General features: G+C 33.4%; 1 protein-coding gene across 9 annotated transcripts in view; it reads right to left on the reverse strand.

Moving 5' to 3' along the window:
- EndoA (SH3 domain containing GRB2 like, endophilin-A) overlaps nt 1–25014 on the reverse strand; it is a 70725-nt gene that overhangs the window by 35926 nt on the left and 9785 nt on the right. For 5 of the 9 annotated variants that reach the window (XM_088188601.1, XM_088188605.1, XM_088188600.1 and 2 more), the window contains exon 2: nt 1782–1888. In XM_088188601.1, coding sequence (XP_088044727.1) covers nt 1782–1826 — 45 coding nt within the window. In that variant the 5' untranslated portion in view covers nt 1827–1888. Of the gene's footprint in view, nt 1–1781; nt 1889–10997; nt 11138–22345; nt 22425–25014 lie in introns of those variants that run through there. The other 4 variants (XM_088188606.1, XM_088188598.1, XM_088188603.1 and 1 more) reach the window with 3 other exon arrangements.

Genomic DNA, 25014 nt, shown 5'->3' on the forward strand with positions numbered 1-25014 from the left:
ACTATCATTCTATTTATTATTATAATACATGCATTGCTAATACATAGAGCAATAAAGCGATGTTTTCAATCTTTATCGCACTTTTGAGGTTTTAATTTGTCCTACGTCGTATTTAGCGTTTATAATTAAGTCATTTGACTCAAATGTTAACACAAAAAATAACCGGTAGTCTGTTGATTTAACTCAAATGCCTCAATTTTGAATAAACAGTAATATGAAAAAACAAACATTTTCCTTATCATATTTTAATTTGTGTTAATAATGTATCTTTCGTAATATACAGTGACTACTATATTTCGTCTATGCCTTTTAACCTGGATAGATTTTTTTATTGATTAAATCGTCCTTTTTTTTGAAGCAAATACAAAAAATATATCGATTATTTGCCAATCTAAAGCCCTTTTCTAATTTAAAGGACAGCGTTTTTCATGATAGAAAAAACGCCGTTGATTTTATCAGATTAATCCTGCGGATTTATACGTTATATCTATAGCTGTAGGTTAATAATCTGCGGGGTGTTTCTCTATCTATTTTTGTTCGGTACATACTATTTATTTATATTTTCTCTTCCACGCCAGCACAGAAACGTGACTAATAAATTTATGGAATAATATATTACTCTACATATACATACATGTCCGTGTATTTGAGGTAGCGTTTAGGTTCATACAAGACTTACATAATACTAACTAGCATCGCATTTATAATATCGTGCTATGTGCCCGTAATTTAAAATGTCTTCCAATTGGTAAAATCAAATTAAACAGTTTAAATATAACTCAAAATAAAATTATCTAATAATATTAATTAAAGGAGAAATTCTCTTTTTTAACAATAGAACAAATAATCCGTTAAATTTCATACGGAGGATTAGATTGATCTTTATCAGCATTTATTTTATTTAATGACAAACAAAGATATATCGTTGTTTAGCATCCAAAGGGTTAAAAAATATTAGAGAACATTTTAAGAAAATAAAATAAATATTTTTAATGCTTGTTTGGGTTAAGTTTTATTTGACATATGGAGGATTATCACCCAATCAATTTTCCAGTAAAAAACCTTTTCATGGTTCATAGGCTTTGAAAATTATGGCAGTGTGATTACCATTGAAATACCTGCGCAAATTACTGGGCACACAAGCCGAGAAATTAATCAACCTCAAACATTCAAGAGCTAAATATTATAATTCCACAAGTCATTCCGGCAACCGTAAAATTGCTACAATTCAGCAAAATAATATAATAACTATATAATAGTATATATATACATATATATTGCACGAGCAATAATAATAATGATTCCGTTTCGCGTAAAATATTACGTAATATTTGTATTAATATATACAACAAAAGAAGATAAATACGTGAATTACTTTTGCAAAGTATTTATTACTTTAGCGAGATTACCAATATTTTATTTTCAGAATCAGAAACAAAATTTCCCAGCGCGTTTCTCGTAAAATTCCCTTGAGGAGCATTAATTCCAAAATACAGATGAATTCAATCTAATCCTTAAATCGAAAAGATACATAAATACTTTATTATTTACTTACACAGGCTTTTATAAATATGTGTATATAATGTCGCAGGCGTTTTTATACTTGTCTAATTTTAAATAAATAAAGGAGCATTTTTGCCTAAATTTTGAAGAATAATATCGAAACACAAAAGAAACCTTGGTTTTACTTAGTCGAATTGAAACTTTAATGTTACCAAACTGGTCAAATAACGACGATCCATTTAATGGACAAGCAATGCCCCTTAACAAGATTAGCTCACCTGATTAGCCTTGTTGATCTGCTTCTTAAGCCCCGCGAAAGCCATGGCTAATGCTTCTGCAGATCACCGTAAACACCAACTATCACTCGAGGAAGTTCGATTTCAGTCTGAAAAGAAAAAGAATACATTAATTATACATACAATGAAAAACATTATTAAATCGATCGTATTGTAACTGAATCATAATACTTTAGAAACATGGTCTTAAAATGAGCAACTTGATAGAAAAAAGTATATTATTATTTAATTTTGCTGCAAGAAAAACTCTTAGGTGGGTAATTACATTTTTCACGAGCGAACATAAACAAAAAGGGATGCTCTCGAACAGAATTAGGCCTCGCTTTTGCTTTCATAAGCTGAGTGAAACATTAACATGTGCCTGAATTTGAGCGAGCAGCTTATGTGCTAAGGTACGGTGTGTAAATTGTATTAAGACCGCAGGGTATGAATTAATTTTAGATTCAAAAGCCATCTGAAGGATCCGCGAAGAGAATGGCATTATCACATTTTTAATATAGAATGGGCTGCGAGTAAAAATTAACGCATCGAAGACTAATCTAATGATTTTCTCATTGTTATTATTATGTAATTCAAGGGTAAGAATACACCTTAGATAAAACGATGTTACATAATTTATAAAATCCCTTGATTCGGAAATCAAAATATCATATACACTAATTTTAGAAAAAGTCTTCGACAAAGTTTTTCATGAATCGTTGGTAAGAAAATCGTTGAAACTCGTTTACTCAGATGATTTAACTCGGTTATTCTTGAGTTATTTGACTATGGCGGTCGATTATCGAAAGAATATTTTACCCATTCGAAAATTCCTCAAGGGTCCACCTGTACGCTCTGCTCTTCTAGTAATTCATTAATGACACAAATACAGCAGTTACAAATTTTATATAATAATAATATAAAATTATTTAAAAGCATTTGGTTTGTTGCGATTTTTTTCTCTCTACAGAATGATTTAGATTTACTGTAGAGAATGACATTAATTTAAAAAATGACATGTCATTTTCCCGTTTTTCTTTACCGTCAAGATATTTATACGCTCTCAGTTAGAACGTTTGGTTAGAAAAATCTGAATCACTTTTGAGAGCAAGTGGAAGATCTCTCTACACATAAACGTCTGCGAAAAAATCCAAGATGCTCAGCTTTGTTATGAGAAATGAACCATCAGTTACGTATCCTCTATTGCACTTTAGTTTGTAGCATTCTAGAATCGAGATATTTATTTTAAATACCCCGAGTATCCAAATAAATTCGAATCAAAAAAGTTCAGAAAAGTTTCTTAGATATATGACGATATTTGGTTATCAGGCGCGTACGGTAAGATACGTTCCCTTTCGCTCGCTCGCGTTTTAAGTGAAGAGAGTGAGTGAAAGATAAGGGCGTGCGTTACATGCGTTCCGCACGCCCTTATCTCTCACTCACTCTCGTCACTTGAAACGCGAGCGAGCGAAAGCGAATGTATCTCACCGTACGCGCCTGGTTATTATCTGTCTTTTATCCCAGCGCCTTTCTTAGGGGCGTCGGAATATCTAAGCTCTCTCAGATACACATTGATATATTTAATATCAATTTTTTTAAAACTAACGATTATGAACCGATACAAAACAAGTAGATTTTATATATTATACTACAATTGCACTTATGTTAAACTTAATACATAAATAAATACATACATTGAAAACGAGTTTAATTTTAAGACCTTCATACAGCATGTTCGAAACATAAAATTTTATTAAAAGCATTAAAGTGCTTTGTACTCGGAACGATCGTGAAGTTAGAGTTAGCATGTATGGTGTTGTATTTTCGAATATTAATTCAATAAAAAATAATACACCAGTAAACAAAAAAATAAAGGTTAAACAATACGCTAGTTAACGCTCTGGGGAAACGATAAAACGTTTCCCATATAGCGTGATACAGAAAAAAATTTAACCATTTTCGCCGAATTTGTGAGATTGCCTAAACAGGGGAAATGGCAATGAAACCAGCGCCTTCACTCGGTTTATGGGTTAAAAAAACAGTGGTGCTTTATTATTAAATTCCACCTGTGTCGGATTTGATTAGATGGTCAGGTTTGCCTCTTTTTTATTTCTTAGACAAAATATTTTCTTTAGTACAGGATATTTTTCTTAAAGAAAATCTTGTTATACGGAGTATAATAAAATGTTATAGATGTGAACGTTTCTCAAGTACAACGCAGTTAGTTGGGACAATGATACTTAAAGCGAGTTTGTTTAGATTTAACTGGATCGTTTAGTTCATTATACGCCCGCTTTTATCTTATTTTATACTCATCCGAAGTAGTTATTATGATTTTATCTAATATTAAATAGGTAATACGGATTATTATGTAGTTTATATTATATAATACTTTTATATCATAGATATATTGAAACATACATACAGGTTTGTTTTATAAACTAACCCATAATTCTCTATATTTGGAATTGAAATAAAATTAATAATACTAATCTACTTATATATAAATCTCATTAATTAATTTTTAGAAAAACACATTCGTGTGTATGTTTAAAGTGAACCCAATAAATTATATAATATGTATTTTTGTGAGAATATGTATTTATAAATATGTGCTAATTCGTTAGTTTAGAATAACACACAACAATCTATTTTTTCTTAAGAGCCAGTGCATTAAAACAAATACACACAGAATACACGTGATCACTGAGAACAAAGTAAATTTTTATTATCAAATAAATAAAACAGTAAAAATTAGTAAATACGTATAATTATAACAATAGTGAAAGGATCCATAAGATAATCTCGACAACCTCACTGCTCTGTGTACTTCCACATACCGGTACCGCCCCTCAGGATGACTGACCAATCACAGGGCAAAAATTTAAGAGCATGCTATAATGACGCGTTGAACAATCTTTTTGTGCACTGATTATTAAAAATAAATAAGTGTTATTTACCACCGATATTCATTCACGTGATAAAGAAAAAGTAGAAAAATCTGTAGTGAATGATATATATGTAATTTAATTAAACTACATGAAAAACAATGGTAGAATTAAAAAATATATAATAAGCCCCTACTTAAAAAATACATTATCGTATAAAGGGAAAAATGTGGTAATTTTCATATATCATTTTTAATGCTACCTGCCTAATATTGTAATTACATCGAAAGCTACCTCCTTTATCCGCCACCGCGATTAATAGTGCTTTCGTTCAACATTTTAACTTTACATCCTATTCATTTGTATGGTAATCGAACACAATGGAGCGTATACAACAATCGAAACCACACGCACACAACTATGTTCCGGACTTTATTGGATTTGATTTCAAACATTAACGTTTCCATCAACGATAACTGTCTTACCCTTTTGCGTAATATCAGCTATTTTGGTATTAATACCAAACTGGTGGTAAAATGATACAGAGTATTCTATGTGAGAAAGTGAGTATGTACATACATAACTACGCCGAAACCTTTCTAAATTTATTAACTAAGGAAAATACAACTTATTTATAATTCATAATTAAATTTAAACAAAATATTAATTTAATAACCCAGGAGCTTCTCGGAAATATTATCGTCTTTTATAAAAACAGATGGTATGTTATTATATATTATTATAATATCAATGTATAATTTAATTCTATTAATATTTATATATGTATGTAGACATATTTTAATCTGTATAAACTTTCCATTCATAAAATATATTATTTCATTCGCAGTATTTCTTATTAATAAGAGCAAAATAATAGCCACTTTTGTAAAGGACCTATCTTGAAACTCGCCTAATTACTGTGACCAAAAGTGATTATTTAAAAACTACGATTACACAATGACTCTCGTTACGATCTGAACTAAAGGGTTCCTTCATAAATAACACTTTTTTCTTTGTTATGAGACGCGCACAGAAAACACTATAAGGCCAAAAAATCTCATTACACAGACGCAATTCATCTCGGAGATATCTATCAAGCAAATGTCACTTTCTAAAGGCGTATAGTTATTTCATTGATTCTAAGAAGCAAGTGCATCGATTAGCTGGATTATCGCTGCATGATTGTGATTGGTCAGCAAGCTTTGCAGCTCTGGATACTTAAGCCTTGACTTCGATGAGCAGGGCAGTCACAAGCAGCCACTTGAAGAGACAACATACTGTCATGGGCGTTCACATCCCAAGAGGGACTTCTCCATACGAGCACCACTGTAGCAGAGGGACCATCCTTCGCTATACTGTCACTACCACGCCACCTACAAGACCTCTGACGATCTTTCACGGACATCATCCCTCCGCCAGCTTTTCCACTACTGTTTGGAGAAAACATCTCGTCGTAACATATGTAAATATAATCTAATCAAACTCTAAATAGACTATCTATCTTACTGGCTGCGAAATCACACCCCTTAGGGTTAAAAAAACAAAACCTTAAAAAAACTTAAAACGTTTCTGGCACAATGAGCTGTTGAAATGTGATGCAAGAAAACGGTGCTTAGTATATTTTGAAAAGAATAGAACAGATGACTGCTTAATGAAAAAAATGCGTATACAATAACGGCTGTCGACGATCAATATAAATATAACTAAGGACACAATCGCTTAGGAAAAGTGACGTAAACATTAGAAAGAATTTAAATTGTCTTAAATATGTACATCTGGGATATTTATCATGAAAAGTTACACCATTCAGTGAGCATCAAACTAGAAAGCGCTCCGCATATTTCTCGAAAAAACACAAAATCTAAAATTTTCATTTCTAAAGGTTGTTTTTGTTAAAAATTTAATTTGTACGAATGTTTTACAACCGCTGCATAAAAAAGGGCGGGTCCGAGCCTTGTTTCCTTGGTAGCTTCTAATGAAGGTTGAATGACAATTTTTTTATGATTTTACTACTATAATCGACCTTATCTTTGATTTGATAATCTAATAAATACAATCAGATAAAAAGAAATCGCTCCGCGCGAAAATCAGCAGATTACAAAAATCTATGGGGCTTTCTAGAGTTACACAATAACATCTCGTTTTTTCAATAATCCAAAGAGGTTTCTTTATCTTATTTGAAATATAAAAATGTAAAAATAGCAAGAACTGTTTTAAAAAAAAATCTCTACGATTCGTGTATAAATACGGAAGCCCGAAATCGATATAGATCGATCCGTTCTGGTCCTTCAATTATTCGTGTCTATTATAACAAATTATCCAGAGAACAAAAAATTCATAATGAGTGATGATATTCGTTTCCACATGAATATGAGACACCGAAAAAATACGCTAGCGAGAACTACACACGTTTAGATGTATGTACGTCTAGTTAGAAGTTACTCCTCAAGGGATCATAGAACCAACATAGAAATTGCCGAGCATTATACTGTTTTACGACCAGCTCTTACACTCCAGAGATGTGGCTGGTACTGCACGCACTGTCCGAACTAGAAGGGTATTTTTAAAGAAAATTTTCGGTGATTATTCCCTTTAGGGCTATATTAATGTGTGGATATATTATGTATGTTAACAGACCTAGAATGGAATATTCAAATCGAAATAAAATCATTACCAACATATATTCGGACATGGAAAACACACTTGGAAGAGCGAACTTAATGAGTCATTTTCACACGTAGTTGAATAAAAATCTCCATGAAATAATCTTAACATCTGCCTCACAGTAACGAAAAAGCTCAGGAGATTCTCTTCTGTATTCTCATATTAAAGCAATCGATTGAAAGGGGTAACAGACGGTCAAGTACATGCACTAGATGACTTGATCCTATTATGATGTACAGTGAAGACTACATTAATTATGAATCTGAATAAACTAATTGATATTTGTTTTATTATGACGTTGAAAGGTTTCCGTTTATACTACCAAAAATTAACAGATAATAATAAGTTTAAACCTGTAAAAGATAACGATCTGTAAACTGCCGAATTTGTAATTTAGTTTGCTTCTCAGCTCAATTTTGTCGATTTTCCCGGTTGTCTCTTCGACATGCACATGACCTCTGGATAGTAGTTTTATATTCGCTCGATAGCGATATCCTCCCTAGCTTCCGTCGCCTGGCATGTCATTGTACGGGCATTCGCCGCTGTTCGCCACATTCAAAAGGTCCGATCGGACCCGCAAAACTCGATTTACGACCAGTGTATCTATCTATCTCGCCGAGCGTATTCGTTGATTTATTGGAACATTGGTGGAAATTTAATTTTCCCGAATGGCCGCATAGTATGTGTCGCGCGGAATTCGCCAAATTGCCTAAAACGCGAAATGGAAGCGAAGCGATGGTTTATTATCGCAAGGGGAGCAGTTACAGTAGACTACGACCTTTTCGCGTCAAGCACTTTTACGTAATTGCGTTATATGGTTGATGTTATCTTTAAATAAAAACACAACCTAACCCAACTGAAAATATCGAGCGATTTCGACCTGTACGATGATATTACTAGTTAGGTCACGTAGGTTCAATTTATGACTTGGTCGCTTTAGTATTCTTAGGCATTTTATAAAACGTTTTAAAATTAAATTGTCTTCGGGACCGGTTTCGATATCAAAACATAAAAAAGCGAGTCATGATATTACATAAGAAGAGAGGGAATTAACAGTTAATTTAATTAAAACATATACGTATTTTAACTAAATCAAAAAAGCAAATATTTTGCCATATATTTTTTTTAACTAAATATGCCTTTGAATAGTGTTAAAAAACTGGTCAACTGGAAAATTTAGTCTAACTATTAATAAAATGTATAGTAGGAGTCAGAATCGATACATTTCTACTAATCAGGCTCTATATAGGGACATTTAAGCCCAAATTGTATTTATCCGTTTCTAAATATAGGCTATGAATATTTAAAGCAAAATATAAAAAGAACTAGAAATGTAACAATAGAACCGTAAAGTTATAAATAGTAAACTTTATTATCCATTTGATCTTAGGGATGTATCATTATTTACAAACAGCGTAGATATTTTGTATGCATATTTATTTATTTAGATTAAATTAAGACCATCGTAACCTAACAGGTTACCCCAATGCGTCACGATGGTCGAACACAATAATTGTATTATTTCAATACACAAAAATATATATTTATTATATATACAAATACATAATTAAAATAATAAAATAAAATGAAAAATCATAAAATATCAAAATTAAATTATACGAACTGGACCAGCTCCTCGTAGCTAACATTAAACATGTCAATGTGTAATGCCAGCGTATTAAGGAGCCGGATGGCCACAACAATAGGTGAGTCGGCAAGTGCGGACGTCCTAGCCCCAACGAAAAAGAAGACGCGATCGTGATTCTCGAAAATGTTCCGGAACCCAAAACTGGAATTCCTTAAGAATAGCTGGATTGTCGACAGCACCTTTTAGTAATTTGAAAAAATGCTTAGCGACAAACAACTTTCTGCGAGAACTCAGCGAATCGTATCCCAACGCTCCTAAAAGAAAGGCGCTGGGATATATGTACGGATAATAACCAAATGTCTTTTTGTAAATGTATCTTAAATACCTTTTTTTAATTTTTTTCACTAAATGGGAATATTTGCCTATTCGGGGATTCCAAATTATAGATCCCGATTCAAGAACGCTACGAGCTAAGGTGTCATAGAGGACGCGAATAACTGACTGATCGTCAAAGTGAAAGGCGTTCCTCATAACAAAACCGTGCATCTTGGAAGAATCACAGACGTCGTCTATGTGTAGAGAGAACCTCCACTTGCTCTCAAAAGTGATTCCAAAATCTTTAGTGAAAGTTTCTCTAGTCAAAATGTTCCCACCGAGATCGTAGGAATAAAGCGAACGGGATCGAGAAAATGACATAGTATGGCACTTTCCGACATTAAAAGGCAGACAGTTAACGGAAGCCCGTTTCCATAGAGTCTAAATCATTCTGTAGAGAGGAGTCCGTAACAGATCGAATGCATTTATACAATTTTAAATCATCTGCGTACAGAAGAAAACTTGAATTTGTAACTGTCGTATTTATGTTATTAAATAACATAAAGAGCAGAGGGCCCAGGTTGGACCCTTGAGGAACCCCCGAGGGGGTGAAATATCCTTTCGACAATCGGCCGCTATAAGTTAGAAACTGTCTACGATCGAGAATAACCGAGTTAAATCATCCGAGCAACTGAGGTTTGACAATTTTTTTTAATAATAACCCATGACAAACCTTGTCAAAGGCTTTCTCAAAATCTGTATATATGACGTCTACTTGAGTTTCCGTATTGAGATTTTGTCGCTGTTTTGGTGAAAGACAGAAAGTTAGTAACAGTGGAACGGGTGGGACATAAAGATTTTTCTCTGAAAACTAACTATTTCCCATAATCATCCAAACAAAAAATTATCTCTATAATTTTATAGAGAGAAATTGAATCAGTAAACAGTAAAGCTATTGTCTCGATTGAAAACAAAAAAAATCTGTAATATAATAATGAACAAAACTCAAATGCGTTAAGATGTACTGAATAGAACAGCAAAACTGTTCTTCTTACTAAAAAAAATACCGATCGGACTAACTCGATTTAGTTTAACATATGATGACGCAATAATACACCAGTTTTAACCCTTTTCACACCCATAACCAATCGCAGTACAATGAACGATGCATCGCACATGAAATTACACAAAATCAATACTACCCAACAAAGGCGAAAAACCGACACAGTATTACATTCCGCGGGATTCAATTACGATATTAATATTTGAGATTTCATTATTACATACATATGTGCGTTGCTAAGAAACGCTCCCAATTCTTACATTATTCATAGATCTAAATCTAAGCTTTACGAATTTTCATTCATAATTGATAAAATCAAAGACCTGCGTAAATAACGTACAACGTTAATACAATTTGTAAATAATCTATTCTATCAAAACATGAACTATTAATATTAATCATTGTTAATCAATTAAATATATTTGATTTAATAATAGTTTCATTCAGTATAAAAAAAATCCCGATATATTAGTAGCTTGGAACCGATGCGTGGATGCACCTGTAGCGGTGCTCGAAAATATTATTGTTGGACGAGCTCAAACGAGCGATACATAACGTAACGTCAAACAAAGCGAGCGTGGGCGTAGTGTATATGGACAGGGAGAGAGACACAAAGGTCACAGTTCAAAGCCCACATGGCCATCGCAGACGCCGACTCGCGTACTGAGATCGATCGGAAAAGTGACATTCGTTCGATTTACCTGGTCGAACGCGCGCTGGCTGCGTGAGGATGTTCACGGGTCGCGAACGTAAAACGACACAATCACATTATTCTCTCCGCCGGAGACGGAGATGACGGCTACTCTGGGGGCGACCAGGGGCGGACTGAGTGCGACCGACGGCTACGTGGGGCGTCGCGGTTCTGGCGGGCGACGTAAAACCGCCCCCAGGGGGTGGCGCGCGCGCTGCCTTACGTAACTCGCTCTCTCTTTCTCTCTTTCCTTCACTCCCTCGTCCCTCGTTTTGTTTGCGGGGTTCGCGCAAACAAAAACACGGTTGTTTCGAATTAATAAATCATGGCGAAATTGTGTTGATCTAAGTAAAAATTAAACGATTAATTTGAAAGAGGATTCGAGAACGCGCGCACTGGCAAACGCGCATGAGCGCGATAGCCGCATGATTCATTCATTAGACGTTCCGAAAGAAAATTTGGATGTAGCGTGCTAAGTTGTACGTGTATTGGTTTCATTGAGGAGCGATCTGTAGAATTGTACGCTCGATACATTTCTTAAATCAATTCCCGCCTCCCCCTACTGTAACACAATGTAAATTTAACAACGGTGTACCATTGTTCCTGATTTGTATCCATGTACTTCAATAAATTTTATTTCTAAAATTATACAATATAAAAAGCATTGATTTTTTTAGATTTTAGAACTTCTACTGAATACTCCTGAGACTAAACTGCAGATGATTTAACAATGGGAGTAAAAATCTTTAACTTAACAAAACATCGGCAGAAATCGGCATTTAAAAATACCAGATTTGAACTATCGCAGACGAAAGTCGTCAATTACATTAGAATTACATTTGTTCAAACAACCTCAAATGAGCAGTGTATAGCAAGTAACACTTAGTAACATCAACAATCACAATCAAAATCAATCCCGGAAGGATCGCGCAATTTGACTCAGCTGATAAACAAGGAAGCAAAGACCAGAGCAACTCGATTTTCATAACTGCGAGTAATGGCTAGTCGCGCTCCGCTTCTCTTAGAATCACTGCCATTGAAAGAACATTGCATCAATTTATTTTGCCATTGAAAGAACATTGCATCAATTTATTATTTTAAATATAAAAGCATGTCAATAAAGTGGTACAAGCACGTCGATTATCTAGCGTTAATATTAATACTTTTTTATAACAATAAGTGAAAATCGAATGAAGCATATCTTAACCGAATTTTGACCAATAGGAGAGCGCAAAAAACAAGTATCCCTTCTCAGAAGTCAAAAATCCACGTTAAAAGTAATAAAATCGTGTCGGCGCCGTCGCAGTGGGAACGCTCGTTACCGAGCGTTCCCACTGCGACGGACCTTTTGACGTGGATTTTTGACTTCTGAGAAGCGATAATTGTTTTTGCGCCCTCCTATTGAGCAAAATTCGGTTTGAATACACTTCTACAAATACTCTCAATCAGAAGTCCGTAGTAATATAGGCAAGGATAGCTAGCATATTTTAAAACAGTGTATTATCGAAGTGCAGACAAACTATGGAGACATTTCGGACTGCGCTATTTCGACCTCAATATGAAAAAATACACAGATAATGAATCCATTAGTGTTTTAATGGTTAAATTAAATTCTACTGCTGGGAGTCGATAGTGAGTTAAAGTCCAGCACCTCATGAAGAAGAAAGGGGGATATAATAGCCCACTGGCGGACACCAAACAAATACGCCAGCTGCAACTCATTCATCTATCAAAGCTGCGCGCGAAACGGTTTTAAACCTAAGATCTATTTTGTTTCCCATAAAACGAATTCAATCCTACATAACCGGCATCACACAACGATGCACAGACACAATCACTCCTGCGCGCTATTTCGGTACTAGATAATTATAGAACGTGGATTTTCGGGTTCCCTCGGTGGTGTGACGGAGGCGGCGGTTACGTATATCGGATCGACGTAGGCGGCGGGGGAGATTTCACCCCCCACGTCGTAGGTAAACAGGGTGGGGGATGGCGCATGCGCAAACCGAAACCGGCCTTCGATCGTCCGATGTCGCCCGTTGAAGGAAGGTCATGGCAGCCTCTCTCGGCACTCCACTGACCGACAATCTCTCGTAGTAGTAGGCTCGGGCGATTATGTAAGGCCTTGTGCTAGTGTGGTAGTATTAGTGGAGGAGAAGACATTCTTCGGCGCGTCCCTCGGGAGGTGTAAAGATATTTGCGTTAAAAATTTTCACAGTGACGCGCCGGGTCCTGACTCGAATAGATAATAGGGTAGAACAATCAGATGCATGACTAGAAAGCCTGGAGGTCATTAATTGGCTATGATAGTTAAAGCCGATTTGGTAACATACATGATTCTTGATAGAGTATGCTGACTATGCAAATGCTGTAACTACTAGTTTATATAAACCTATTTAACTTTTTATAACATTAAATAAGGAAGAGCTGGGACCTTACAAACTGGTATGTTTTATAGTTTTTCTTGTGGTATAGCAATATTCAAGAATCCCCTTGTGGCACATAAATCGGAGTAAATCAAACAGTGTTTAATATAATAATATTTATTGTAATTAATGAGAAAATATTATAAGAAAAAAGACCATGTAATTTAATGAAATACTATGAATCTTCATGAAAACGAAACATCAAAAAAAAATCAACAATCCACTCAACAACAACAAAAAACAATCCCTTAAACAAAATATAAAAAAGCAGTCTCTAATCCATCCCGTTTTTTTTTAATATGTCATTTCAGTGAAATCATATCGAAATACATTTTCATCAATAGACATTTATTTTTAATAGTGAAAATATCATTAATCTGACAGGTGCTAGTAAAATTATATGATTTTACCTTTTCCTTATATGTAGTAATATAACGTTTACATACTTTTCATTATTAATTTACATGTGATGTATAAATGTTGTAATATATTTTTACTAGTGATGTCCAAATACATTTTCACTAGTAAATATATATTTCTACTAGCGAAAATATAATTTAACTGATAGGTGCTAGTGAAAATATATGCTACTCTAAAATGTCTATGAAACTCAATTTGACAGTTGCGAAACGTCCCTTTGCTGTTCAAACCAAAACCTAACCTAATGAAAGTTCTAAAACTAATTATAATTTTAGAACTTTTGTTAGGTCAAGTTCAAAATATAATTTAAGCCAACCCGTCTCACAGGGGGAAATACGCGGAAGAAGAAGTACAAACAGACGTCACATCTTGCATATTGCTTCATAGTTTATTAAGAAATTACAACTATCCTTACCAATTTACTACTGACTTTTGATATAAGAGTGTTGGTCAAAGTATGTATATTCAAACCGAATTTTGGACAATAGGAGTCAAAAATTCACGTCAAAGGCAATAAAATCGTGTTGGTGACGTTGCATCGGGAACACTCGGATAATTGTTTTTGCGCCCTCCTATTGGTCAAAATTCGGTTTAGATATACTTCATTCGATTCTCCTTATTGTAAGTCATAATATTGTTATAAAAAGTCCTTATATTAACCTTATAACCGAGCGTTACTACTGCGACGGCGACAGCACGATTTTATTGCCTTTGACGTGGATTCTATAACCTGGCCATTAAATATAAAGTCCGGTCATATGGAACTATGATTTGAGATTCTCAATGTCGAAAATGTCGACTTCGATAATGGCTAAAAAAAAGTCAGTTCGCCTTCATTGCATTAGGGAACTGAATATGATTTGTCATAGACGGAATAAAAAATAGTCATCGCGATGCCTCACCGTCGGAGCGAATTGTGTGACTAATCTCCAAAACCTTTCGAGATCACTGATAAGAAAATTTTCACAACATCTAAAGAATCTCGGTAGCATAATATCATCCATTATGTTAGTTTGAACTCGCAAGGTTCGGAATTCTAAGGAGTGAACTTCTTAACGCTTTAAAAAAATGTAAGACATGTTTTCATTTAATTATTACAATCACGTCCATAGAAAATCATTTTTGGTATATTTGGCGCACGTGATATCTTGTTTTCTGGGAAAACATAGGTCGAACACACTGTAAATTTCATCATATTGAGCGGTGAGGGTTGTGTTTAAATTGTCACTCTCGTAGACTCGGGTCCAATTGCATTTCGTCAACATTTAGAAATTAAAAATTGACATTTTCGAATATCCATCCACGCATGAACAAATATACGATTATTTTCTGAATGAATTAAATATAGAGATTATTGTTTTAAAATTAAGTATTTAAAATGCATTGTATTAAAGCAATAACTGGTAATAAATGAGCAAACTACCAGCGAAAGAAGAGAAAAATTCCGTATTAACGACCACAATGTCTATCATCATAATAAGACGTGGATATGTAGCATTGAATAAAAATTTCATAGGATGAAGGGAGTAACGAAATCAATAAAATCACCATGGATATGCTCTCGAAAGGATCTTAAATGCTTCAGAATACAACACAATAATATTAAGATCGAACCATCGTAAAATTAACCGACCAAATAAAACCCATTACCATAAACATAAATAATTACTGTATGCTGTGTTTATATACGATACATAACGATAAGGCAACGGCGACCGACGGGGGCAATGTAGCGAAAGAGATAATATATAATTCAGAGTGGTATTACCGAATTGGCAATAAAGGAGGTAAAAACGATTGCGTCTTTTGATGGTAAAACTCTGAACTCATCACTGATAGACAGGAAAGGTAATCTATCTCGACGAATAACCACGATTCAATAGAGTTGAAATTACACTAAGTCTTAATATATGTAGAATGCATGCTAATTTTGTAAGAAACTATCAGTTATTCTTGAGAGTTGAATAGCCAAACTTGGAGCAAGAACATGCTTAAAATTACATTTAGATACCAATTTTGTCAACGTCCTTATTGATCCAATAAAATCTCTTATATCAAAGAACAGGTATAGCTAACTAATTATTATAGTTACATTTAATATTACGATCTTACAAGGTCTTTGTCTAAGATTATACGCACACCCAAATTAGTATTCCAGGTAAGCAAACACGAACCTTCGAGTCCTGATATCAATCAATTCTAATCCTGTAATGTTGTTTCATTGTATTGGCAATCAATGTTTATGCTTTTCTACGTAACCTTTATTACAACAAGAATATAGTAATCTCGTGCAATAACACTAATTGAAAATAATCACTTGTATGTGAAAAGGTATGTTAATTAAGTATTTCAGTATTGTTTGAACCATCAGAAAATACAACAAATATCGACAGGCGCCAGTTGTTCAAGTTCAAGTTCCTAAGAATCGTATATTTGATTAACGATCCGAAGCGAAGGTTTTCAGATGTTTCCAAGTATTTTCCAGAAAAATATCACGCCCATAACTTCTAAACTCTTTTTAAGCCACACACGTATCGTTTAAATATTCAGATTTTTTCAGAAACTGCGCGTTTTCAGCTACAATTGCCGGTTTTCAAAGGTACGCGATAGTTAACCACAAACGCGCATAGAATACCCGATTTTTCGGCAATTCGCGGTTTCACCCTCTCGCTATGAAACCAGCGTTTCTCAAAATTTCTGATTTTTAGAATAATGTATTTACGATAGATGGTCGCCTATATTTAGAATAACTAATTCAAAATTTAATTTTCAAAAAAGTCCTGCTCAACGATACAAATGCAATATGCTTAAATAAGATAAAAGCTAATACAATTACACCGCAGATAGCCATACTTTTTCGTGGCAGCAAAAAGTGGGCGAGCACTAAGCCTCCTTCAGGCTGGCCAAATGTATTAAAACGTAAACACAACGCTCAAACAACAACCTCTATTCGAGACCCGCTTCCGACAACATCATTAATAACTTCGACTCACTGAATCCATACGAGCTCGAACCAAGTGGAGCCGCCGATCATCGATAGATAGAGAAGAACGAAAAAGCAACCGCTTCCCTCTTAACGCCGACCCTAGACTAGCTTGACATCCAGAATCCAGTGTTCAATCCGCTTTGAAGACGACTGGATCATTCTGATCATAGACACGGATAAGAGGATTTCACGTATACATTAACATACTTATGCAACTTCATGTGAACGTATAAAGTATAACGAACAAGGGCGTAAGATAAAATAATAACGTCACCACAGAGCAAGAATTATCAAGTCACTATTGGCAAGAAATTTAATTCCATGGTGTTGGCAGTATCTGCATTACACAAAGAGCATTCTCATTTCTCCTATCGATTGCGCAGCATCCTAGACGAGATCCGCAGTGTCTGGCGCCGCCGAACACATTTTTTGTTGCGCCTGACCCCACACCCCAAATCCGCAATTTGGCACGTCTGACCTCTATTCCACCCCCTAATAATTCTACATACCCCAATTTTATTTAATGATCGTATAAATCGAAAAATCGAAAAAGAATCACTCTTTTCGCAGTCTCCGTTTTTTTTTTTTTTTTGTAAAGTTTGAGTCCCGCGGGCGTCGTTGTTTACCCGTATATCATTGGCGGAATTCATCGCGGAAAATGCGTATTTTTAGCCATCGCCATGGCGACGCATCGGGATGTCGAATAAAGAGATCGATTTTATTGAATGCGTGTCGAGAGATAAAAAAAGTTTGACGCATTCGTGAATACGAAGATTTGCCCATGGTCGATCCCTTTTTTCGAACACGCAAAATAACTTCTATGATGACAGCAATAATGTTATATATAAATCATACTTAAATTATAATACATATTCAAATTGAACAATCTAATCCTAAAAATGTATAGAACAATATTAATAAAAAATTAACATTTATGACCTCTGAAAATAATTATTTAAAAATCACACTATTGTATTATATATGCGCGACGTAATATAAAAATAATACATTTGCTTTATCACAGGTAAAACTAACAGTACCCGACATTTTCTAGTAATTCTGTTATGTAATAGAGAAATGACCGCGCCTTTTTTATGATAAGGATGGCTGGCGAAGTTGAAACAAAACAAGGTATTGCATACACGAAGTTATTTCTACTATTTGTAGATTTTTATTTCTATTCAGACATATTTTTATCCAAATAGTTCACGGAATATGCTTTACTAAGCATTGGTTCTAAATATTAGCAAAAAGTAAGTCTCAATAATTATATTTAAATAAAAAACATTGCGGAAAATGCATGTTTTTAAAAAAAAAACATTTTCATTGACAAATAATGTTATTTTTTCTTGTACCTAACTAAAGATGGATTGTACTAGACGATATAAATAAAATAATTAATAATTAAAATGTTTTAACGGATGTTATTTTATATCAAACTTGATTTATATTTTATTTTTTTAAGTAAATAAATATGAAAAATATATGTTTTTGTTGAATTATTGCTTTTTATTAACTCACATCATTGAGAGTACACAAAAAAGTTTCAAATTTCCAAAATATTCCACATACATAATTTTCTTAAAAATGCAAATGATTTTTTCAATAAAACATAATTCACATATGTTAAGCCAAATTGTCTGAGACTAAAAGGGTTAAGCAGTATATACGTATTTTGTATTTTATAATATTTACATAAACATTCATAGCTCAAATTTAATTAATGTTACTTTTAATATGCGTAGAAATAAATAAGTATACGAGAGATAAATCTTTCGAGAAGAAATATTATTATAATATTCTAAAATTAATATTATATGTGCAATTATTAAAATAAAATAATATAAAAATAAATAAAACCTCAATCACAAAATGGTTTTTTTTAAGCACGTCGCATTTCGAACAAATAGATTTACAATTTTCTTTCGAATAATCGTAACTGACAAAAAAATTATTAGTAATATATTTTATTGCAATAAATTGACGAATGGTGCTCTGGCCCCTAGTATAAAAATTTAGGAGGTACCAAGAAACTATCGATCAAAGACTGTCTAGATTGTCTTAGATATATTATTCCAAAAGAAGAAACATTTGGCACCCAAATTTTCGAAAATATTTTTTTATATATAATTAATGAACGTGTTTTAATTAAAATATTATATAGCAAACGGTACTCGAATTATTTTTTCGGTCAACTAATTAAAATAATATTTATAATATCAATACCTATAATATCGGTATTTACTGGTTTTTCTCTCAGTGATACCGGTATTGAAAATTCCGGTATTATTGCAATCCTACACGTAACATGTCAACTGCACGAATTTATTAGCAGAAACTTTTTTATTTATTTAAATTAAATTAAGATCAATATGACAGGTTACCCCAATGCGTCACAGTGGTCGAAAACAATACATAGTATTATTTCAATACACAAAATAAATATATAGAAAGAAACAATAAAAAAATAATTAAATGATACGAACAAGACCAGCTCCTCGTAGCTGACATTAAACAGATCAAAGTGCAATAACAGCGTATTAAGGAGCCGGTTGGCGACAGTCATAGGCGATTCGGCAAGTGCGGACATACTAATTCTAACGGGCAATACAGTGAAATGAGAACCACTATAACTAATTATTTTTCTGAGAAAATGCATGTGCATTCATACATTTAAAATTTAAAAATAAATAACAATAACTTCCGAACTTTCAAAAATGAGTGTTACGCTATCAAATTTATGACGCTATTTCCACTTCATCAAGAATGTTAATTTAATACTTAATACTCAAATACGCGCCGAATATATGTACTAAGCTATGAGTGTTATAATATTCATGCGACAACTCACAGCTCACTGTATTAAACGTTTAATACATAATAACGGTGTGAACAATGAAATGTTTTACATGCCACGTACTCACTATGAGCAAGTAGCAAAATACGGAAAATTTATACATTGTTTAAAAATTTAAAAATAAAAAAACACCAAATTTCACTGCGTAGACAATCAAATTTTTTTATATAATATAATTATTAAACTTCATTCGTATTTTTTAAATATTGGTTATATGCGGACCCGTGTATAATGCAAAATGGCTTATGCGACCCGTACAAAAAAATTGACATACAGAACCAATTAATAAATACGCTCTCCAAGCACTTTATTTACACGTACCGTTGTTCCAGCAAATTGATTTTGAAGATCCATAAACCGTTTGCTGTAAAACTCAATTTATTAAACAAATACCGAAAAATGTAAACGTCAAAAAAATCAAAACATGGATCAGGTCAAACTAAACTTTAACAATTTTCTGTCAGCGTTTCCGCTCGTTTTTATTATTTTTCTTTCAAAAGTACGATCTTTCAGTGGAAATGCGTTGTATTGCATGCAACAAACTCAAAGTTTGAATCCAAAACTTAAATACAAAACCCCGGGGCCATATTTTATCCATGCAGTTGCGGCAGTTAATGCGCACAACTTAAGAAATTAAACTGTCTCGTGTCTTGGCGTGTAACGAAAATGCGCGATAACTAAACCGCACTATGTGCACTGAAACTAATTTGAGATGTAAATGTGCATTTGTCCTTGTACACATACATACACTGGAAAATATGAGAATAATGATGTGCAAGTTGCAAGGCGAGGGGTGGGAGATTTTGCCGACTATTGATTCTGATTGAAGCGAAGTAATGAGAGGCGATGGTTTTCAATATAGTGACCCCCGCCGCCTCTCCAAGCATCGCCATTACTCACTCATCACGTATTTGTGAAAATCTGTAAAGATATATTTCATGTCTAAGGGTGTTTATTAAAGCATGAAAAGCTTTCGCGCTGCCTTCCCTGAATCTACAAATGGAAAATTCCGCATTTAATGAGGAACGTCGGCTTCTATTAAATCTCAAAGGTCGCCTACCATCGGGTGTTTTTCTCGGGACTCGCGATAAGATTTCAATATTGAGATTGCGTCAAAACCCTCCGTAGATATTGTACTTTATTGCCTCTAGTATATTTTACAAAAACGAGCGTTATTCACCATGTATAGGATGGATACAAACTAGTAAATAAATATAACTGAAAAAATACCAATCCGGTCACAAGCTCAAACAAAACAAGATTCACCTCGCGTATACTTCAAAGCGTTCCGGAAACAAAGACACTATAAAGTTGAGTGCTAGTGAGAATATTGACTTAAAAAAGTGGAAAAGGGATTCTAGATTAGATACGGAAGTGGGTCGATAAATATGTAGCATTCTTATCGTTAGAAATAAAAATTTAAAAAAATTGGAAAAAGCGAATGTAAATTCAAATGTCACATTCGAAGCTTTGATTTATCAACGTACCTATCGTTCGAGGCGATATTAATGAGCTGCCATTTTGAAACAGTTCATGACCTTTTTGGTGCTTACAGTGGAACAATGCTTTTGCTAAAATTTCAGAATAGGCAAAACGTGGTTGGTGGTTTTAGAAATAGACCACAAGGGAATCGACCATAATTTAATGTAATATGTTACTTTACGTATACATCGTTAATAATCTGTATTGAAAAGTAGTTATATATTCTGATCCCTAACACATTTTGCAACAATTATCATATTATTTATCGAAATATTTTTGTCATTTCAGATTTTTTCAGGAAGGGGAAGGGCAAAAATTGATTAGTCAGTGGTAGTTTTCTTAACATTTCAATTTCAGTAAGATTCATAGGATTTCATTAAATGACATGCATTTCTCTGGCCAAATTCAAGGCAGGCAAATGTCCCCACCTGCCCCCCAATGACGTCCATGCAGCTTAAAGATTGGAATCCAGAGTTCAATTCGCTTCGGAGTCGATTGGATCCTTTGGACGCAGACACGGAAAGAGGACTTCGCGTATACAAAAACATAAATATATAAACTGTACGTTAAAGTTATTCAAATTGTTGTAAAATAATAATTATTATCAACAATATTTTTGTCTTATATCAAAATAATAAAACGTTATCTTTAGTTTTATTGATAAAAATTACATTAACTTTGAGTATCATTATATATACAATTTATTCTGTATTTTTATTTGCGATAAAAAAAATAAGCTGTGCACAAATAAAATATTTGTTAAAAATTACTAATACTTAAAAAGCCGATTATCGAACAAAAATATCAATTCTTACTACAAAGGAAATAAAAAGTAAATATTCAATGAATTACTACTTGAAAGGTAGTGGAAAAATTAAAACCTTTAAAAATTTGCATTAGAGGATAATTTGACTACAAAAAACAAGCGAAAGAAAAGTATGTACCTTAAACACCCCAGTTCTTGATATGTGTACTTTCAAAAACGTGTTCGTTTCAAAAAAATAAAACATGGATAAAATGCAGCAAAAGCTTTAAAATCACACAAAACCACAACAACACAACCTTAATCAAAACATTCAAAGACAAACTTATAACGACATCTGCTGAAGTACGTCGTTTCGCCAAAGTTCGCTTAATTAACTTTAAAATGTCACACCAACAACCTTCCGACAAGTTTTGAAACTCACCCGAGTTGACTAATTAATATAGAAAAAAACGCGAATGAAGCACAAACGCGCATGTCTCACTTGAAAACACACACACATTGAAATGAATTTAGCGAAATCAGAAATCACTTAGCGTCCGAGCGACGCCCGTGGGCAGGGATATCCTATACGCGATTAGATTATTTTTTTCACGTTATTTTTGTACCGAGTCGTTGTTACTTTTGCCAGAGACGGGGAGAGGAGTAAATCTGAAAGCATTAAAATTTATCGAGCGTCCTTAAATAACTTCCCGAATTAAGAGAGCGGAGGCTACGTGCTTGATTTCGCGAAAGGGACACCAAAGCTCGAAATCCTCGAAAAAAATAAAAAATATAGAATAATAAAAGAAATCAAAACACTAACGCGATTGTAAAATAAAACGATAACGTGCTACCCAGTACAGGACATGACTCCATGCCATGTGTTACAAACGACAGACGGGTTGTTCGCACCAGACCTCAATAAGAAAAAAACGTGAGCGAAAAGAAATTTCATAAAAAATAAAACAATAAGAGGTTGTCAACGTCATGTTGGTTATAACTTAGTAGCTCTCACTAGATTTATTAAATATTAGGTTTAAGGAGACACTCTAGCAATTGAAATGTTTTTTCTAGAAATTATCTAAGAACGGAATAGCGGCATTTATGAAAAATACGCTATTATTAAAAGCCCCTATTATTGCTTATAAATTGTATTACATATAAAAATTTATAATTAATAATATAAATACAACCGATTTCCATACCTTTAATCTGGTGGTTAATACTTATTTGTAATTATTTATTATGTCTAATTGACTCACTTCCGTTAGTACAGATTTACCCCGTTGTAACGCATTGGGCTTACGCTTCAGGTTACAATGAAAAATCTGAATATGTATTTAAGTGTATACAGATTCTTTTTTAAAACAAAAAAGGTACCGCAACTAACTTCTTGTCAAGTATTTTACTAAAGAAAATGACATTCAAATATCATTTAAATTAAATTAAAAGCAGCTTTTTCTATGCCACAAAGCGCATAAAAATTAAATAAAATATTTATAAGAGTTTTATTCATTAAGAATATCTAAATAAGTCATTTTTTTTTTTGATTTCGCAAATATATATATAGTAGTAGCAAATATAGTAGTTTTACCAGTGAAGATATATGTCATCTGGCAAGTTATATTTTCACTAGCGAAGTCCAAATACATTTTCACCAATAGATATACATATATATTTCTACTAGTGAAAATATAATTTAACTGATAGGCGCTGGTGAAATTACATGCTGCTCTATAATGTATGTAAAACTCAATTTGACATTCGTGAAACGTCTGTTTGCTGCTCAAAACCAAACCAAACCTAACCTAACGTATTATTAGTACAAGTCTAAAATACAAGTTAAGTCAACTGATCTCTCAGGTGAAAATAAGCAGAAGAAGAAGTGCAGACAGTCGTCGCATCTCGCATATTGCCACATAGTTTGTCTGCATTTGGATGTTACACTATGTTTTAAAAACATGATCGCAATCCTTACCGATATGTCTAGGGACTTCTGATACGAGAGTATTGATCAAAGTGTATTCAAACCGAATTTTGGTCAATAGAAGGGCGCAAAAACAATATCACTTCTCAGAAGTCAAAAATACACTTTTTTTTATTATTCAGGTTTTTTTTGACGTGAATTTTTTACTTCTGAGAAGGGATAATTGTTTTTTGCGCACTCCTATTAGGCAAAATTGATGATAAAAAAATCCTTGGGTGTATATATGTATCGTCCCTCGTTAACATTCTGGCACCAAACGTTGCACTGTTACATATGATCACTATGTTTTTTAATGCGAGATCTGAAATGATTTTTACAAAACGTACAAAGCGAATTAAAAATAATATATTATCTAAATATTTTTTTTTTAATTTAAATGTAACGTGACAGGTGTAAGCCCAGTGTGTTACAACGGGATAATTATGTACCCACACTGGACAAATCAATTAGACATAATGAATACCTATAAGTAAGTACCTATTAACCATCAGACTGAAAGTCTGGAAATCAGTGACATCTATATAAATAATTATAAATTGTGTTTTGTGTAATATAATTTATACTCAATATATGTCACTGGAGCTGGACCAGTTTTTAGTAAAGCGAAATTTTAAAAATAAAAATTCGAGTGTCGCTAACCAGGGATCAAACCCTAAACCTCAAAGTTACTAGTCTAAGACGTAACTGACTGCGCTATTCCATCCTTGCTTATAAATTTTGATACAAATATAGTATTGATTCAACTTCAAGGAAATTAAAAACACCCCGTTTTTTCAGAACTTAATTTAAATAAAGTATAACCAACAAATTGTTGCATAAATGAGCAATACTTGCGCAATGTAAAAGATTTTTTTTTCATTAAAAAGATGATGCCATTTTGTAGCACGTTTATTTTACTTAGCCGACAAAATAGCCCAAAATCCAAGTAGATTACAACAGCACAAATTTTATTTATTATTTATTAAAATATTTATTAAATTATATTTACGATATTTATCTGTAAGATAAGGAAAATCTAGGAAAACCAAAATGGCATAGTTTACGACCAATACCAAAAAGACTGGATTCGAACCCAGGTTTATCGGATATTAGACACTGACTATATTACTGGTCTATCGTGCTCC

This window comes from Plectrocnemia conspersa, unplaced genomic scaffold, assembly GCF_051122295.1.
Source record: "Plectrocnemia conspersa isolate PC_06_02 unplaced genomic scaffold, ASM5112229v1 ptg000007l, whole genome shotgun sequence".
In the NCBI taxonomy this organism is placed as follows: domain Eukaryota; kingdom Metazoa; phylum Arthropoda; class Insecta; order Trichoptera; family Polycentropodidae; genus Plectrocnemia; species Plectrocnemia conspersa.